The 19,350-nt window shown below is 49.3% G+C and overlaps 1 protein-coding gene across 38 annotated transcripts in view; it reads right to left on the minus strand.

Moving 5' to 3' along the window:
• Positions 1–19,350, minus strand: part of Cacna1c (calcium voltage-gated channel subunit alpha1 C) — a 638,839-nt gene that overhangs the window by 138,291 nt on the left and 481,198 nt on the right. For 22 of the 38 annotated variants that reach the window (XM_051155212.1, XM_051155213.1, XM_051155211.1 and 19 more), the window contains 3 exons: positions 18,900–19,096; positions 10,183–10,286; positions 2,564–2,736 (listed from right to left, as the gene is read on the minus strand). In XM_051155212.1, the coding sequence (XP_051011169.1) occupies positions 2,564–2,736; positions 10,183–10,286; positions 18,900–19,096 (474 nt within the window). Of the gene's footprint in view, positions 1–2,563; positions 2,737–9,774; positions 9,879–10,182; positions 10,287–18,899; positions 19,097–19,350 lie in introns of all 38 variants that reach the window. The other 16 variants (XM_051155214.1, XM_051155178.1, XM_051155194.1 and 13 more) reach the window with 2 other exon arrangements.

The raw sequence follows: 19,350 nt of genomic DNA on the forward strand, positions 1-19,350 counted from the left end.
CATGTGAAGGTGTGTGCATGCATCCACACACAGGAAAACACTTTTTCACTCATGTGTGATACACACAAGCACACAAGCAGCTTTTACTCTCTCTCTCTCTCTCTCTCTCTCTCTCTCTCACACACACACACACACACATTTTGTTTCTGAACTGAAAAGAACTGGTAAAAATCTCATAGTATAATCTTTTAGACATTTCAAAAACTAGAGCCGTGCTATTTAAAACAAGGATTTCCTCCAATGTATTTGTTTCAATAAGGAAGTCCTAAAGAGAAGACAACAATTTCTAAGCCACAGAATTGGCAGCATTTCTGCAAGTAAGGATATATAAACGGAAAGTCATATATAGACATAGAATCCAGCCCCTCTCTTCCTCCATCCATGTGTGAACTAGAGGTCTATTCCCTGCGAGGTCTTCCTTGGATTTAATAATGAAATCACATTCGCTCCATGTTTATTGGGAATCCTGAGACCTCATTCCAGCTTTATTCTCAGGCCCCGCCTTCCCCTTTATCATGTGTTAACTACTTCACTTTCCATCCCTTGCTTCTTTGGCTCTTGGTTTCCCTGCTCCACCCCCCTGGAACAGTGCCTCCAACATCTCCCTTTATGTGGGATCTAGAAGCCCACTTCACTCTTCCTAAGTAGGGGCTGATGGGGACAGGAAGCCATCTCCAAACATTCCTCCAGTCACCGGGAAGCAGTCTGGGGGAGAGGTGGGTCTTTGGAGTCTACTCCTCTGGATGTTTCGGCTTCAGGAAACCTTGGCTGTGAGCAGGCACTGCTCGAGACTGCTTGTAGGATCTGCTCCAGTGGCAGGCAAGGCGTGCTCCATGCTGGGAACTCTGCTTGGAACCCACTCAAATAGTGGGCAAGATGGAAAAGCAGCCTGTGTTCTTGGAAGCTCTTAATTTAACAGGGAACAACACAACCATGCCACTCTGTGGATGGCAACTGGCTGTGAAGTCCATACTGTCCACTTCCGCACGACACACACCAACAAAACGTTTATTGCCGTGAATCCTGAGCCAAGACATCAATCCCTCTGCAAACCCCTCTGTGACTCCCAGGCCAACTCACTTTTTTCCTGTCCCACTCAATGGCACAAAGTAATCCACTACCCTTCAGTCCCATCAATAACTTAACAGAAGCCAACATGCAGCTTTCCAAAAAAAAAAAAAAAAACCCTCAGTGGTGTCATTGCTCATTGTAATACTCCAGCAATGGCTTCATCTTCCAGCTTGCAAAACTACTCAGTGGAGCATGAAGGCTTCCTTGGGTTATTAAATTACATCTTTCCCAGTCCCTTCCTGTTTATGTGTTTTAATTTTGTCTTTGTACCTTGAGCAGAGTTATGGGAAGGGGGTAGTTGATAGATTTATTGCACCAGTCTTTAGAGCAAAAGAGCCGACTCTGTTAGCACCTCCGGCTGTCTTCTTCCTCCATCTATTCTCCTAATGCTGGCAGAAGCTCTTCCTGAGTCCCTCTGCTCAGAGGCAGGGTCTGTTTTGCTACCCTCACCTGCATGACTCTGAGCTCTAGATGCCCAGTGTTTAAGAAAATTTGCTTTTTATAATCATGCTGCTTGAAAGGACAGAAATGCAACTCTTCAAATGCAAGACAAGTGCGGAGCACAGAAGTAGAGGAAGACTATTAGATCCACACAGATCAAGGCCCCAGGAAACATGCAGAGCAGTTAGTGCTAACCCAAAGGTTCTAAGATGCCCCATGCATCGCAGTCTTTGGTTAACTCACTCTAGGACTCCTAAGTCAGGGGGTTGGGCAGGAGCCCAAGACTTTGCATTTCTACTAAGTATCAGCTGCCACCACTGGTCCAGGATCCCACTCTGAAAGCTACTGGGTCAATCAGATTAAGGTTTGACTTTCCAGGATTTGTATCAAATATTTACAGTCACGTGTTGTTACCATTTTTATCCCAGCGGTAGGCTTCCCGGCCATCTGCCAGGAGAAAAACCAGAGGAAATGAGGTGGCTCTGTGTCTTTGTCTAATTCCTCTGCATTTTCTCCAATGTTCCCTCCCAGAAGCATTTCCTCAGGCCCTTGACTATAACTTACTGACTCAGTGAGAAAAGCAGATTCTATTCTTCTGGAGAAATCTGGGGTCAGGGGCGGGGGGGGGGGGGGGAGATCAGGGGAGGAACCAGGGAGGCCTCTGCCTGCGCAGAGAGAATTCTGCTCAGGCACACATCTCTCCAAGCAGCTGGCTAGGTGGAAACTGCTCCCAAGGAACAGGAACAGGCCATCTGACCCTGCCGTAAGAGCCCACAGGAGAGGCATGTCTCACTCACCATAGGACAAACTCAATGGTGTTTTCAGGTCAAAGCTCCTAAATGGAATATAAGGTTTTCCCATACTAGCGGGAGTGACTTCCCACCTGACTAAATTCCTATGGGCAGTGAATGACAGTAATCGTTGAGAAGAACGCTCCCCAGAATCACTGACCATGGGCTAGAGAGAAAGGCCGGTGGGTGGGAAACATCTACTGGCTCACCGCTCTTCCCATCCCAGACCCCAGGCAAAGAGAGGGGAGATGGCTGCTCACTGTTTCGGGGCTTGTCTTCGTCCATGCCCTCGTCCTCGTTCTCCGGGTCAATGTCCTCCGCCTGGGTGATCCAGTCCAGGTAGCCTTTGAGATCTTCTTCTAGCTGTTGCTTTTCTCGAAGCTTCTGGAAATCCCCTCGGGCTTTGGCTTTCTCCCTCTCTTTGGAAAACTCTCTGATGTGAGAGAGAGAGAGGGGGGAGTGGGGCAGGGCAGCGCAGAAGGATGATCAACCGGGAGGAAGGAGAGGTGGAGAGGAGGGGAGACAAGACAGCCGTTAATTGCGTCGTGTGGAGAAGAACCCTATCCAAATCACCCTCTTTCCACAGACAGCTATCTCCACCACCCAGTTCTGTCGTCACTCCCACAAGAGAGGGGAGCGTAGAGAGCATGCTCTTGATACAGGCCAGGAAAATCTAAGGGGAATGAGGGATCCCCATTTACTTTCTAGTCATAATAGGCATTGCCTGCGAATTACAGCAACCTCCAAAGAGTGGGAGACCCCTTCCAAACAGGCACTCTAACAGGCCTCTACAACCAGGAAACATGTGTCACGCACGACTAGGTGACACCTTTTAAAAGAGATGACAAAGCATCTTCAAATGACATGGATTATTAGGACCCAGTGATGACAGGGCCCACTTACTGGTACTGGGCCTCAGAGACAAGAATCCCAGCCCCACCCTGCCTCTGGTTTTAGTGATGTCTCCATGATAGTTTGATAACAGCCAAGTTTAAAATATTTACACCATAAAAACTAGCCAATGCGATGGATAAGGGCATTTCCCCCACAGAAGGATGGTAAATATTCACCAATATTGCCCATTGTCTAGGGGCTTAGTAGATTTCATCTCCTCACTCTCTGTTGTCATGGCTTCCACCCCCTCTATGGTCCTTAGCATGCCTGGAGGGAGTTCAACCCACAGGGATATCCATAAAGATTCCAAACACAAGAAAATGCCCTGGGGCCTGCCTTTTGGGTTAAAGCAATCTACTCAGGATAGGAAAAAAAAAAAGTATGTAAAATGAATCTGGCCTGAAAGTTAAGGTAGCAGTTTAAAGCAATCATCAGCAGACACTGTAGTTTGCAGGGACTTGGGGCCAGAAGGAACCCTATAGGAAGCTCTCTTCTCGCTTGTGCGTGATGGTGATGTGGTCCTTCTTTTCTCTAACTGAATTCTGAAAGGATCGGGCTTGGAGAAGAGGCAGCAAGAGAAAAACTAGTTCTCAGCTGCTACAGCAGGTTTAAGTGTGTATCCCTGAACATTGAAAATGGGGCCATTGGTGGTGGGTGGGGTGGGGTGTGCATGTGACCTCTCTGGTGTCTTGAATAATTCCTGGGCCATGGCTCCTGTGTCTGTTCTCAGCAATAGCCCGATTTAGGACAACAGGCTTTGAAAACAGACTCTCCATACTGTAGAAGAAAGGCATCTTGGAGGAAATCATATCACCAAGGAACCCCCGGGGGACAAAAGGCTCAGGTAAGCCCAATGTCATATATGGGAGGCTCTGTTGGCACATATCACCTGCCCAGTGTTTGCATTTTGCCTGTGGTAGTTGGCAGAGCCCAGGCTTCAGCAGCCGCTGTTGTGGTGAAATGGGGTTGAGAGCTGGGAGAAGCCTAGGGGATGTTTGAATCGGGAGAATTGGGGCTCTGGAGTTAATGAGTTGTCTTCAACTACCTCCTAAATGATGCTCTGCTTTGGATGGAATTTTCTTCTCAAATCTGATTGAATCCAATTATAATCGGATTGAACTTGCCATTTTGTGGGCTTCCTGCCAAGCAGCGGGTACTTTTATTTCCTTCCCAGGAACCTGGATACCAGGGAAGAGGCGCTGGATTGACAGACCACAGTGGAGCTAGGAACTGGCTTGTGCTTTGCTTGTCCTGCTTTTGTTGTTGGGGTGGACATGGAAAGATGCCAGCCCCTTCTTCCTTGCCTTCTTACCTTGGTGAAGCCTCTCCCTCCATGACCTAACTCTCTGAAGACAATAGATTCATAGTGCACCTCTCTCCCTATGCAAATAAAAAAATGCACCCGAGGCTCCTCTCCTGCAATCTCTCTGCCTACACCCACATACTTCTTTGCCCCTTTCCCCTGGAGTAGGTTTGAGTGAGTTTCAAAGGGATAAAGTTGCTAAGAGAGTCCTTTAGCTCTTCTGGATGTTTCCTCAGAGTTCAATCTCTGGTTAGAAGACGCCCACCATCCTTCTTACATGGCTGGGAGAACAGGCCTAGGATTCAGCCGTAGTCAGGAGGTAGTTAGGAGGGTGTTCGCTGTCCACACCTCCAGATCTGCGGGGAAGAGGACACCTGCAAGCTTCTATGGGCTTGTCTACGTATGCTCCTCTAGAGGAAGGACATGCTGTTGGCAGAAGGGCAGGAGATGTGGTCTGGCCAGCGAGACAACATGGGGCTTTGACAGCACCGTGGGCAGGGATGCAGCCACATTGTGGCTGGGTGGGACTCCAGGCTGCACATAGTGGTGATCCACTGGGTGACAGTGCCTGGTTCTCCTTCCTTTCCTGGATGTCCGACCTGTGCCTGTTCTGGAAACTGAGCTAATGAAAAGCCAGCCTGACAGGGACCAGAGCCAGGAAAACACTCAGTCACTACTGCAGGGTTTGCTACAAGGCAGGAGTGCTTCTGTTACTAGCAATGGCCAAGATAAAATAAGGGAGGAGGGGCTGTCGGTGCTCCCTTATGGAAAGCACACGACAGGATGTGGGGTGGGACTAATTACTTCTGACCATGTGATCCTAGGCCATTTGAAAACCAACACTGAGTATACAAATAATATCTCTGCTATTTCTGCGTTTGCTAAAGCTCATTTGCAACCCCCAAATCAATACTCATAGCAGTTTGACCTTCATGTATGGATATGCATGTAATGGCAAAAACCAAAAAACCAAAGCCCCCCCAAACAAAACAAAACCCCCAAAACCAAAAACAAAACCAAGAACGAGTCATATGTTTCTTGCTGACGTCAGACGAGGTGAGGCGCTCTCACTCAGTTCTCGTCTTCATTCACGGTCAGTCTATCTAGTACCTTTGTTGTTGTTGTTGTATTTTGGGGCTGTTTATTAGAGATTTCACTGTTTAAATGGCCCCACGTATAGCTCTATCGACATGTCTTAGATTAAGCTCACTCAGGCATGGGTTCCAGCGCTGGTGGCCACACGTCTAATGCTAACGAGCGGGTGAGAGTTACTAAGTTGTGTGCGGCAACGTGCACAGGGCTGTGTTAATCAGTTGCCAAAGGAGACCAGATCCTCATTAGCAGGCATCTACCCCTGCACTTTAAAGTGGCGGCCCAGTGTTCACCGACGCATTGTCCAGTGTGACCTGGCAGAACACACCATTGAATGAGGAGAATCAAGTCAGTGTGGCCCCCTCTCCTGCTCTTGCCATCGCATGTGCTGGCCTCCTCTGTCTAGACCTCAGTGTGGCCCCCTCTCCCTCTCCCGCCATCCCGTGTGCTGGCCTCCTCTGTCTAGATCTCAGTGTGGCCCCCTCTCCCACTCCTGCCATCGCATGTGCTGGCCTCCTCTGTCTAGACCTCAGTGTGGCCCCCTCTCCTGCGCCATCGCGTGTGCTGGCCTCCTTCTCCATCTGGACCTCAGTGTGGCCCCCTCTCCCGCTCCCGCCATCGCATGTGCTGGCCTCCTTCTCCGTCAGGATGTTCTGTTTTAACAGTGCATCCATCATGGTTCAGGTACACTTTCAAGCCGCCACTCTCCCACCCATCAGGGCCTCTGCTTTTTAAGGCAAGAGATATGCCTGTCTCCTATAAGAGATTCTGGGTGCAGATACAGCCAAAGGTCCAAGTTTCAGAATCCCGACTTCTGCTCCTCCACCCACAGCTTCCAATGCAGTTTCCAAAGTCTCACAGTCATTGTTTCGACTCTAGTGGGCTGGAGACTGGGGTTTCTGGAGGAGAAAGTAATTCTGACCCAGCTGTTAGCTGCACTGATGCCAGACCCGTGCCTTGCATAGGGTGGATGTGGGAATCAATACCTAACACGGAAGAATTTTTTTTTTTTTTTTTGAAAAGAGTCCAAGAGCTGTAAGTTCTTCACACTGTGTATCCTATGCAGCCTCATCAGAAAGAAGGGTTTGTACCCTCAGGTAACCAAAATCTCAGAATTTCTCCCTTTACAATAGCAATATTTTAAGATGGCATGCATACTCTGAGCAGAACACACCGGGCATACTTCAGCCCTTATGAGGACAGGCTATTTCACTGAGCTGTGAAAGCATATTATTCTTAATTGATGGATATAGGGTTCACACCCCAACCCTTCAGTCACAGACTATGTCACAGCTCCAGCTGAGCTACCTCTGCTCTTAGCACCCATTAGGGTCTGCAGTTTCCAGTCCTCCCACTGAGCAACTGGTCCCTCTGGGCCAGCCAGGCAGCATTTCCCAACTTTTCCTTGGACATTTTCTGTTCCCTACAGAAGCATATAGATTGCTTCTGTTACATCTCTCCTACATCCTTCCACCTTTGTAGTGTCTGATCCTTAGCCCCGCCCCCCCACTTCCTCCTGTAATGGGCTAGGGCAGGTGTACCATGAAAGTTACAGGAAGGGGCTGTGCATTGATGGTGTTCTGGTCCAGCTCTCCATCCTCTAAGTTTTTGCATTAGAATGGATGCAGCTTTCTCCTCTAACCTCATTCTTCTGTGAAATAGAAACGTGAGTAGCATCCAGTTCAGGGAGCCATCATGAAGAATAAATAAGCCAACACGTGAGATGTGCAGAGCACAGCCCTTGACACAACATGGGGGAGACAGCTCAGCTACCCTACGGAGAGTGCATTTCGTGGGACCTCAGACTTTCTGAATATTCTGGAAGGTTGGTCTAATTGAGGTCTACCTGATGAATGAGTGTGACTCTCCCCACCCCCAATACTTATGGTTAACTGTTACGCTGCTGTCCTGATTAATCAGGGTGCCAACTTCAAACCACCACCAGTGTGATCAACCAGCAGGAGCTTGTTTCCAGGTTTGTGTGTCACCACACAGGTTGGAGGCAATGCATTCAGAATAACTGGCCCTTGACAAAAAGCCAGAAGGGGCAGATGACTGCTAACAGACTCCTGCCTGGCCAGGCAATGGCTCCATGGCTGTTTTTGGTGCTGCCAGAAACACATTATAACTTTGAGAATGGTTGGGTGCTAGAAGGTTCCAGAACAGACTGAATTCTGGTTCACGGGTGCAGAGGCTAAAGAGCCTCTATATTCCTGCCCCACGTCACTAAAATGTACGCATAGCTCATCCTCATTTGATCTATGCAAGACAGAGGGTGATTTCAAGATGACCTTTCCATCAGTATCAGCAGCTACCCCTTTGGTTTCCCTGATTTGGCACCAGCAGGTTGGCTGTGCCTCTGGGAAGTGGGGGTGGCAGTGGCTGGAGTCTGGTACTCATTCCTTCATTGGTAGATTCCTAGAGAAACTGTGCATGCTCAGATTTGGTTCCTGACATCTGAGGGAAGCAAACAGAATTCAAATTGGGCTGATTGATTGGTTTTTGGCTTTAGAGCTCTGGGTGATACTACAACCAAGCTCTTTCAATGTAGATCTAGTGGGCAGTGAGAAGCAAACAGGAGCCAAACTAAGACTCCAGGCCCAGGTCTGCTGATTACAGAAAAGTGACATCTCTTAGCTCCTGTTACTCATGTTTAAAAGTTGGGGTGCTCAGTACGGTTTCCGCGTGCTGGGGAGCACTGGCTGTACGCCAGCCCTTGTGCTGAGCATTCTACACGGACATTCCTGTCCATCCTACAGTGGCAGCCACCTGTGAGTTGTTGGTCTCTTCATTTTTTTTTTTTTTTGACACAGAAAATGAAGGTTTAAAAGGACAAGGTCACCAGATGTCACGCATCAAGCGAACACAGAGCTAGAATGGCCAGATTTCTGTCTCGGAATGAGATAATGAGTTTGATTTTCTTCCAATGCTATCTGTGAGATTCATGTATAAACAAAGAGCCATTTTCTTGTGCTGGGAGACAAAAAGGGACCCCGGGCAACCTCCAGGCAGCTAACTCGGAACTTATAGATTATTCCACGTCCCCTTCACCCTGCTCTCCTATGTGGTCTCATCCCGGCAAAAGGCAAGATGCCACCCAGGACCATGGGGGGGGGTGGATAAAGAAGGAATAGGCTCTTTTCTTCACCCCTTTCCAGACTGAAGCCCATGCCCTGGCCACAGTGGGAGGGAGCGAGAGCGCTACCCAGGCTGCACGGACAGCAGACAGTGCGTGCCTCCTTCCCTGTTCCTGAGCTGCCCTCAGCAGGAAGTCCCTAGGTACCTGGGAAGACTATGACATCAGCTGGCCTGTCCAAGCAGGGCAGAAACAGATCTCCCACCTCCCTATAACAGAGTCAGTAGGCGATTCCCCAATTAGAGGGCCAGAGGGTCACCAGGAACATTTAGGTGTCAGGTCTTGGCATGGCTGGCATGAGCTATGCAAAATAGCCATCCTTGGGGTCTCGATGCCCCAGCCATGAGCTGCTCCTCCACTTCAGATTGCATCTGAGCAAGGGAGGAAACAGGTAGGCCTATGCTTGTGGCCGTCTAGATAGATTTAAAGAAAAATAAGTGATGCCTCATCTATAATCTCATAATAACCTGTGGCTTTAAACATGAAAGATGGACTGTTTGGCCTTGAAATAATAATTAGACTTTTAGCCTGTATTTGTTTGGACACATATGTGCATGTACACATATGCACACATACACACAGGCCGCAGAGTTTTGGTCGTCTTTGTTTTTTGACAATGCTGGGATGGAACACAGGGAGTATACATGCTGGGCTAGTGCTCTGCCACTGAGCTGTCTTCCCAATCCTACCAGTATTTAACCAAACTCTGCCTTCGCTGGCCTGTTTACTTAATACACGTGATTTGAGGCCCACATTATTTGCCTGCAGATGACAGCTGGCTTGTGACATCTGGTCTTAGTGTGTGTGGTGGGATAGGGGGTGGGAGCGGGTATCTCTTCTTCAGGGTCTGCCACCCATACCTATGGCTTAACCCTCTTCACAGTCAGGCCAAAGACCTTCACTTCAAGGCTCCTGAGTGACCCTTTACCCCAGGTTCATCAGAGCCGGAAGCAGAATAGTGCCAGAAATAGCAGAGAGAATAAAATAAAGATGAATGGAAAAAACAAAAAACAAAAAATCAAGACCGTTTCCTTGGTCCTGCTTACCCGCTAAGAACACCGAGAACCAAGTTAAGTACAAAAAATGACCCTATGATGATTAGTGTAACAAAATAGATCCAGGGCCAGTCCCTTCCTACGGCATCATTGACCTGGAAGAACGGAATTATGGTTAGTCAGGCACACACAGCAACCGAGCACGGCCAAGCGCCAGCCCCTGGCTCCCCAACGCTGAGTTGAGCAGCGTGGGACCCGGGATCCTCAAGGTGCAACTCAGGCTTAAACCGCCTGTGCAGCCAACAGTCAGAATCTGTGCTTGTATAGAGAATTGTGTTTTCCCCCCGTTTTCCTGGGCCTGTTAGGGTCCCGTCTCTGAGGATTGCGCCATTGAATGCAGTGGAACCTGGGACCTTGCTCGGCTGCCTTGTAAAGAGGACACAGGAATGGTCAGCTTACCCGCTCAAAACACCGAGAACCAGATTTAGAACGAAAAAGGATCCAAAGATGACCAGACTGACAAAATACACCCAGGGCAACTCATAGCCCATAGCATCTTGCATCTGGAAAGATGAAGGAGAGTTAGGACAGAGCCAGCAAAGGGGAGGGCAAAGACAGGCAGGTAGTGAGGAGGAGTGTGAACAGAGCCACAGGAGGCAAGGGGGCTGAACTTGGCTTTTGTTAAGTGGATCAGGAGCTGCCCCTATCTTTGGCTTCATCTCTACTCAAAACTCCTCCCTACTACCTTGACCTGAGCTGTTAGGAGCCATGCAGGGTCTCGGGGTATGGGGAGGGGATCTTGCCTAAACTCTTCCTGCTGGGTTATTTTCTGGAAAAGAAACAGTTCCCCAGTGCTTTGGGAAGGTGGATTACCTCACAGACCATTTTTCCCCCCATCATGGAATGGGCTTAGCTCATTTGGCCTTTTGTGGCCATTAAATCTTAAGATGTACCCTGAGGCGGGCTGACCCTGGATTGTGAAAAGGGCCATCGTCACTGATGGGCTGGAGACTGCAGCTTACATGACATTAGATGGAGTCTGGGCAGCAGAGAGCTTGACCTCAGGGCTTCACAAGCGAACGGGCCAGGGAAGACAGTACTTTCCCTGCCTTAGGCGTCAGAGAAGGGCCTTGTCCCTGATGCCACAGGCTAGACAGAAGAGGTAGTTAGCCTGTAACTGGAGGACTGGTGGAGACACTCTGTGGCAAGTCACAGGCCCCTGCAGGAACTGGAGGAAACGGGAGCCAGAACTGGCCCCTCTGGGCTGTGGACAGCTTGCTGTATCTTCTCAGGACTTCCTGTCCAGTGACTCCCACCCTCTCCCTACTGCACCTTGAACTGACTGCCGGACCTTCTCTAGACTTCTGGCAGGGGCGGTGGGGGGGGGGTGCGAAGCCAGGGCACAGGACAAGCAGGTGCTTGTTTAGAAACGCAACACTCCATGTCACCATGGAGCTCTGGGTTGACCCTGTCACTCAGACACTACAGATTGACTGGACATGGGATACGTGGCAGGGCTTGTGGGTCCTTGTCCTGTATCACAGTCTAACTGGTGGCAATGAGTCACATTAGAAGGCATGACTCTGCATCTCCATGACATCGGGCCCTGAGGTGGCCAATGCTGGGACAACCAGGACAACCAACAAAAGTACATTCCCGGGTCTTGTCTCCAAGCCTAGAAGCTCAGGGTAGTTTGTACACCCGCACTGTGACTGTAGTCACTGTCATCGCAGGCAGTCTTCCCAAGGAGCGCCATAATTTGAGGACTGCTGCCTCTGTCTGACTTCTCCCTCCGTTCCTCGGTTGAGTTTTAGATGGTGCGCTGTTCTCTGCGGGACAGGACTGAAGATGGCAAAGCCCTCAGAGCCCCGCTGCTGCTCCAAATGGCATACTGTTTTATACATTGGAAACACTGTGTGGAGACTGAGGCTGTGGCCCACTGGTGTCACTGAGGAAGAGCTCTCCACTTATGGCCACACCGCAGTGCGGCTCAGTTGAATCATTTGTTGAGCATGCCCGTTCCTCCATGCCTTGCTCTATTTTCCCGTAGCGTTTCTCGCTTTATGACCGTGCGGGTTCCTTTCGTTGTCGCCTTGGGTATCCATTGCCTTACGAGCCGTACTGCGGTTTCGGGAGCCCAGGTGGCTTTGGTTTGTTTAGGTCACTGCTGTATGCCACGTGCCATGAGCAGTGCATTCGACAGGGACTCAGGAAATGTCTGAGTTGGTAAACCTAAGACCTGCTAGGCTTTGTACTGCAAACAGAAAGCTCCTGCTAGCTGGGGACGCTATATATATCAGTGATAAGGACAGGGTAGTAGATGCAGTTGTAGGAGGGAAGTAGAGAAGACAGCTGGACGAGGCTGTGGAAGCAAGGGCCAATTACCAGACAGCTGTGTGGACTGTGCACACTGTGGTCACGGACAGCAGGGGGAGCTATGGAGCACAAAGGGAGTCCAGGGGCCAAATGACCCTGTAGTAGCAGTAGGTTTGCTTGCTTGCTTCCCACCAAGGACTCAGCCACTGTTAGAACCATGTACACAGTTGTGGAGCCTTCCTGGTCACAGAGTAGGAGTGAAGGAAAGAACGGAATACCCAGCAAAGTGGCACTGGGTAGCAGAGGTGGGGGTGGGGGGGGGGTGGGTGGTAAGGGGGCAGTCAGTCTTTATGTGGATTCTGTTCCCAGGGCCCTCCCTTGACCAGGAGGAATCTTCTGAGCCAAGAGCGCAAAGGAAACCAGACCGGCGGAACTAGAAGTTCAGTATGTCTTCATGCCAAGAAGAGGAAAGCAAAGCAAAGCCAGGGATGAGGGAGAGAACGGCAAGGGAGCTGTGTACCCAGCCCTGCGGCTTTGCCATGCCAGGGCCTGTACATGCCCCTGTTACATGGAGGGGAGCCTTTTGCCTGCTCACTTGGCATCCTCATCGATTCACCAAGTGCTTGCTGTGGGATGTGCAGGATGTGGGCGCTGCATTGGACCTGAGGCTGTAGTAAAAGAACTGGGTGGGAAGGCACCCCAGCTGGGGGTGCTAGGCACTCGCCAGGGGAGGGCCTTAGGCGATGAGCATCTTTGTGGCTTTCCCCCCTTCAATTGCTTGTTAACGTGGGTCAGAGCGGAGCTCGTTCTTTTCCTCTAAGTCAGTGGTTCTGAACCTGTGGGTCACGACCTCTTTGAGGGGTTGAATGACCCCCTTCACAGGGGTCACCTAAGACCCTGTGAAAACACAGAGATTCACATTATGATTCATAACAGGAGGGAAGTTACAGTTATGAACTAGCAAGGAAAATAATTTTATGGCTGGGGATCACCACAACATGAGGAACTGTGGTAAAGGGTTGCAGCATTAGGGAGAGCCACTGCTCTACGGGCTTATCGTGTTTAAGGGAGCACAGGAAAAGCTGGTGTGAATGATAGACTCTCACCAGAAAATAGGCAAACAGACAGGACTCTGGGCGCTGTTTGGCAGTGGGCCACACCCCCCCAGAGCCCATACCCAGCTTCTGTGCTACCAACTTATTCTAATAACTTTTTAAAATAAGATTCATTTATTTGTTTGTTTATTATGTATACGGTGCTCTGCCTGCATGTACACTGCCTGCATGTACACCTTCAGGCCAGAAGAGGGCATCAGATCACATTATAGATGGTTATGCGCCACCATGTGGTTGCTGGGAATTGAACTCAGGACCTCTGGAAGGACAGTCAGTGTTCTTAACCTCTGAGCCATCTCTCCAGCCCCCATCTAATAACTTTTTGGCTTGGTCTATATCAACACCACAGGGAAGAAGGCAGTCTGGTCTGCTGGATCTGTGTGCCTTTACTTATCCTGTGGGACGGGTGGGAGCAGAGGCTTCAGCCGGTGTTCACATGCTCTCTGCAGCTGGGCCTCGCAGAGCAGGGCTGCCTCCAGGGCCTGGCAGACAGTGAGGCAGAGGCAGGGCTAGTGGCCTCCTCTAGCTTCCTTCCTCCAAAACAGTCCCCCCGCCCCCACAGCCCTTTTGCCTTAGAGGTTCCCTTGGGTTCTTAATCAGTCTGGGGGGGGGTCTCTTCCTCTGGGTCACACAGACAAGGAAGCTTAGCTTCCTCAAGGACTGCAGTGGCTTGAACTAGAGATCTCAAGACTGTGGGTCCACAGAAAGCCAGGGCCATAAAGAGGAAACTTGGGGTTTCCACATCCCATCCTGCTTTGGTCTCTTCCTTGGCCACGGGATAGTTCTTTTTAGAGGTTCAAGACAGATAGAGGAGTTGGGAACAGATGGAGATCAAGGGCATTTCTTGGAGGCAGGGTGTGTCTTATCCTACCATGCCTGAGAAGACAGCCATCTGAGGGAGATTCTATAGTCTGAAAAGAAAGCACCCTCCGTTCTGCTCTCTTCTTCTAGGCCACCTACTTTCCAGGTGGGCAGACTGGGTGGAGAGTGCACAATGGCGCTGTCTCAAGCACGGTGATGCTGCATGGATGGGATCCTTATCTCCAACCTGGGAACTAGAGCTACTTAGCAGAAAGGAATAATAAAGCCTCACCAAAAACGGACCCAGCTTGCTGTCACCCTTATCTGGAGATGCAAACAGGGCAGGTCTTCTCCTGTAAGAGCAGGAGCCATGTGGCTTCCCTGAAGAAGGCAGGGGGCGTCCTGGTTCTTCGCGCCCAAAGTCAGCAGCATTTAGGACCCCGGACGTGGAACTAATTTTGGATCTTCCTTTGCTGAAACAAATACTATTTAACCAAGGCCGAGCAAAGGGAATACTAAAAGGAAAACACCATAGAGCCTCCTGAAGGTAGCATCTAACTCAGTGAAAGGGCCCGCCTTGTACCTTTAAATCCACCACTAACCCTTCCTCAGGGGGAAGGGGTGGGGTGGGGCAATACCTCCACCATGAACTTCTTGAGGCTTCTCTGACCCAAGCTGATTTTCACATCACCTGTACCCTCTCCTTCTCACCACAAGCTCTGTGGATCTAGAGATTAGATGGTTGCCACAGGTACCAAGAGAGTTCCACACTTCCCATCAAGGGCAGGTGCAAGTCATAAAAGCCACTATCCTTTCCACTCAGTGTCTCTAGTGTGAGTAAATGTCCTTGGGGGCAATAGCTCCTGATGACCCATGCAGCCTGGAACATGAATGTCCACCACACGGGTCACAGAGTAAGAAGCAAATTGAATCCTGCCCCAGTCTTGGTGCACCAACCCATTTTTTTTTGTTGTTGAAAATTCCCTAGGAATTGGAAACAGTAAGAGGCTCATTCAGGTGGGGGGAAGGCAACAGAGCCTAAGAGCAGGCAAGCCAGCAAACCAAACGGCATGCACTCAGTCAGCCTCCAGAAGCAGATGGGCTGGTGTCCTGACCTTGTGGGGGAGGGTATGGGGGGGGGAAGAGGGGAGGAGTGATATCCTCGTCTGGGAACAGCTGACTCACAGTTGGAAGGGCTGCTAGCAGGTGTATGGTGTGAGATAATGCCTGAAACCGTATCCTACAGCCATCAGACACAACGAGTGAGAACACTCATGGTGTCCCACTGTTTTCTTGGGCTTGCTAAGAAACTAAAACAGTTTACACCAACATCCAAAGCTGCTAATGGATGCTTTCCCAAGATATGGCATCTGTTCTCCGGTTCCTTGTTCAGCCTCAGGACCAAAATTTCCATGCCCCCCCAGAGTGGTCTATTTGATGCACAACCCTGCCATTCTATCAGGGAGGCATACTGTTTTGTAAATACTGCATGCCTGATGTTATGAGTTCCTGGAAAGCAGGTCTTACTCTTCTCTGTCCCCAAACCAATGTCATCCCTGCTTCTAGGAACATAAGACATGTTCAATAAATATGTTAAATTGAATTACTGAACTGCAAGAATTCATCTAATATTAGTAAAATGAATGAAGTGAAACTTATGGATGAATGAATAAGTGAGCAAGCTGATGACATCTTTGCAAGACGCTAATTCTCTTCATTATTGTTTATAACCCTCTGGCACACCATTTAGGTAACAGATTCTCTGTGTTAGGCAGCTATTTGGTTCAAAGGTGAGAAAATCTCACATGTGAAAACGATAAAAAAAAAAAAAACAGTGGAGATGTGATTTGACCCTAGATTTCTTCCTTCGCTTTTCTTCTTCTTCTTCTTCTTCTTCTTCTTCTTCTTCTTCTTCTTCTTCTTCTTCTTCTTCTTCTTCTTCTTCTTCTTCTTCTCTGCTTGGGAATTCTGGGAGTACATGGAGAGGCTTTGGTTTTAAAGAGTTATTTCCTAAGAAAACAACATGGAAGCCTGAGTTTTGGTTTAGTTTCTTTTCTCTAGAAACTTCTATATAGCTATTTGAATGTTTAAAATGAACCCAGCTCCGGGTGTTCCACTCATTGTTACACAGAGGAGTCTTCACTGCTCCTCTTGGGTCCTCTAGACTTGTACTTCACACTTGAAGGGAAATGCATCCTTCTGCGGGGAAGACCCACATCCCTGTAATTCCTGGGAGCTAGCATCAGACTGGTTCAAATCCAGCAGCATCCTAGAAACACTGTGGAGATTCAGCTGGTCCTATTTTTAGGGCTTCAAACTCAAACTTGCATCACAATGGCTTGGAGAACTTCCTCTTCGGACACTAAGTTCCTAACCAGGACCTAGTGGAGGCAGCTCTGAGGATTTTTATATTTAGAAGGCACCATGTTTGATGCTAAAACATTTTGAGAAGATTTGAATATCTGGGTTAGTGACACAAGCCTAGAGTTGAGGAGGAGGATTGCCTAAGGGAAAGAAAGGAGAGAGAGAGAGAGAGAGAGAGAGAGAGAGAGAGAGGGAGAGAGAGAGAGAGAGAGAGAGAGAGAGAGAGAGAGAGAGAGAGAGAGAGAATAGAAAGCAATAGCCATAGAAAGGTCAAAGTAATTAGAGGAATTATCTGACAGCAGGAGCACTGAGCTAGAAGGTGCCTCTATTATGAATAACCAGCAGGAAGCACAATCTCAATGTGTGTGTGTGCGCTCACGCGTGCACACACAACTCATGTTTGCACTCGCATAATCTGATCATTCAGAAAGGACTGTCAAGGGAAGCATATCCCCAGACCATGGAGCACCTTCACCTCTGACAATTTTTCTGTCCCTAGCCTGAGCTCCATCACACCCTCTGGAGAGAAGGTACAACACAGCTGCTGAAAATTGGTAGTTACTGTTGTGTGCTCCTTCACAGTCCCCGCTCTGGCTGTCACTGTGACAGCATCTTAGGGTCCCATCTGGCTGGTATGGTATCAATGACTTGCGGTGAGGGAGGGAGAGCGAGGGAGTGATAAAGGAGGACCAGAAAAGTACAGGAGAGCCATCAGCAAAGTAAATTATACCCATTCCCCAAATGCCTGCACCTGCCCTCAATGTGATGCTACACCCAGCTCTTCCGCAGCAACTGAAAGCACGGGCTGGGACTCACAGGATGAGACTGTGGAGCCCAGCCCCATAGAGTCATATGGACTATGGCCTGCAGTGGAAGCTGGCTATTCACTGAGACTTTTCTGTCCTTGGCTCATTAGGACAATTGAGTAAAGGGTCCTTCATGCAAAGGAGAAGGAATAATTAGGGCCACCCAGGAAGTTGACCTGCTCTACTAAGTAGAAGAACTTGCCTAACTACGGAAAGCCCAACTTCTATCTCATTGCCTTTCAAATTATACAAAACTAGGTTCTCACTGAGATCAAGCCTGAAAATGCTTCCCAATGTTTCATTTTAGTCTATGGTAGATATGGATGACAACCAGTGCTGTCTGCTGATAGCACGTCAACACAACAGCCCTGCCAGGCCACAGGCTTCAGTGTTACTCAGCTCAGAATCTCTTCTATTCTATAGACAGAGCTTCTTTGGCTGAACTGGATCTTACCTGTTCCCAACTCCTCAGTGCCTATGGCACTGTGGCTCACAAGGACACTCAGTAAACATCTGCTGGGAACAAGATATAGGCAAACTGCAAGGAGTCACTTAGAGAGAGGTACGAACTCTGCAGCCACACTGTGCACTGGCATGCTGACACTGATGTCATGGCTGGGGAGAGGAGGGCTTTGAACTTACAGAAGGTTGGTATGCGTGTGAACCGTGGGAAGCTAGGTCTCCTTGCAGTTACAAAGCTGCCTTGGATTCTGGGAGACGTTGGCACTTGTCTTGGCCTGGCTTCTCCTGGCAACCACACACGGGGCATTCCTTTGCTTCCTCTCAGGCTTCCTGCTCTAGTTTGCTGACAGGACTAGGCGGGCAGCCTCTTAGCTGTTTTCTCCAGGGCTAAATGGATTTGACTATTTGAGAAACCCGGGGATGATGATATTTCTCAAGACGGGCAGCATGCTTTATTCACCCAACTTCTCAAGTGCAACAGTGGATTCCGGCAAGCCATTTCTCATGCTGAAGTGGGGGAACACCACAAAGATGGTATTTTCTGTGGCGGTTTTTACGAATAATGGACTCGACTCTGCCAGAATGAAGACAGCTCAAATATGGTATGTGTATTTACTGGCATGTCAAGGAAAAAAAAAAGTGGCAAAGCAGTGGTGGCTAGCAAGACCACCTTTTTAAAGTTGAAGGAAAAAATACCCTGAATGGGTTGACATTCGAAATGTGGTACTTCTAAATGAGCCTTGTATAACAAGCAGAGCCTCTGGCTGACAGCTAGGGAGACTTTGATGGAGTAGTCTAATATGTTAAAACTAACATGAGAATTAGAACACAGCAGCATGCCACAGGCCACACAATTCAACACAAGAACCAGTTTCCTTATGGTGCCTCCTTTTAGATCAGCCCTGACTTTTCCTCTAGGAATTCTGCCTATAGCTCCCTTGTAAGTAAGAGAAAGGAGAAGGTTAAGAGCAGAAAGAATTATAGAGCCAGAAGAGGAGCTGGATAGAGAGCCCTTATGTCAGGTGCAGCCCAGCTCATCCACATAGCATCGGCTGCACACCAGTGGTCCACACTGTGGTTGGCAAGTTAAGGGTGACCCTCACTCAGGTTGCCGGTGAGGGAAACCCCGTAGACATTGACCCGTTATGCTTTGTTTCTCAGGAAAGCCCTGGGACAAATCAAAGGCATTCATCAACTGCCCCCTCAGCTTCTGTGGGCACAAGTGACCCAATATCACGGGGAGGAAGATGAGATGCCAAGAGAGGCCTCTGGCCCTCCATTTGCCCGCCCTCTGAGCGCCCCATCTGCGTACCCAGTACAGCACGTCCGTCCAGCCCTCCATGGTGATGCACTGGAACACTGTCAGCATGGCGAAGGCGAAGTTGTCGAAGTTGGTGATGCCGTGCTTGGGCCCGTCCCACCCGGGCTTGCACACGGTTCCGTTCTGACACTGGCGCCCATGGCCCGTCTCCAGAGCACAAGGGGAAGGGTCCTCTTCTGCTGGAACGTCTCCACCACCAAGGAAACGGGAGACGGAAGGAGAAGCAGCGGGGGAGGGGGAGTTGGGATGGGGGAGGGAGGGAAGATAATGATGGGTAGAGAACGAAGAGAAGACATTAGAGCAAAAAACAGCAGAATCAGGCTGCTGAGTAACCACAGCAGCAACAGTACACACTTCACTTAGCGCCCTCACGTGGAGATTAAAAACACACGGGCCTAGACATTCATTTCAGGGGCGCGATGACACAGGGTCTGTACTTTCA

This window comes from Acomys russatus, chromosome 13 (assembly GCF_903995435.1).
Source record: "Acomys russatus chromosome 13, mAcoRus1.1, whole genome shotgun sequence".
Lineage (NCBI taxonomy): Eukaryota > Metazoa > Chordata > Mammalia > Rodentia > Muridae > Acomys > Acomys russatus.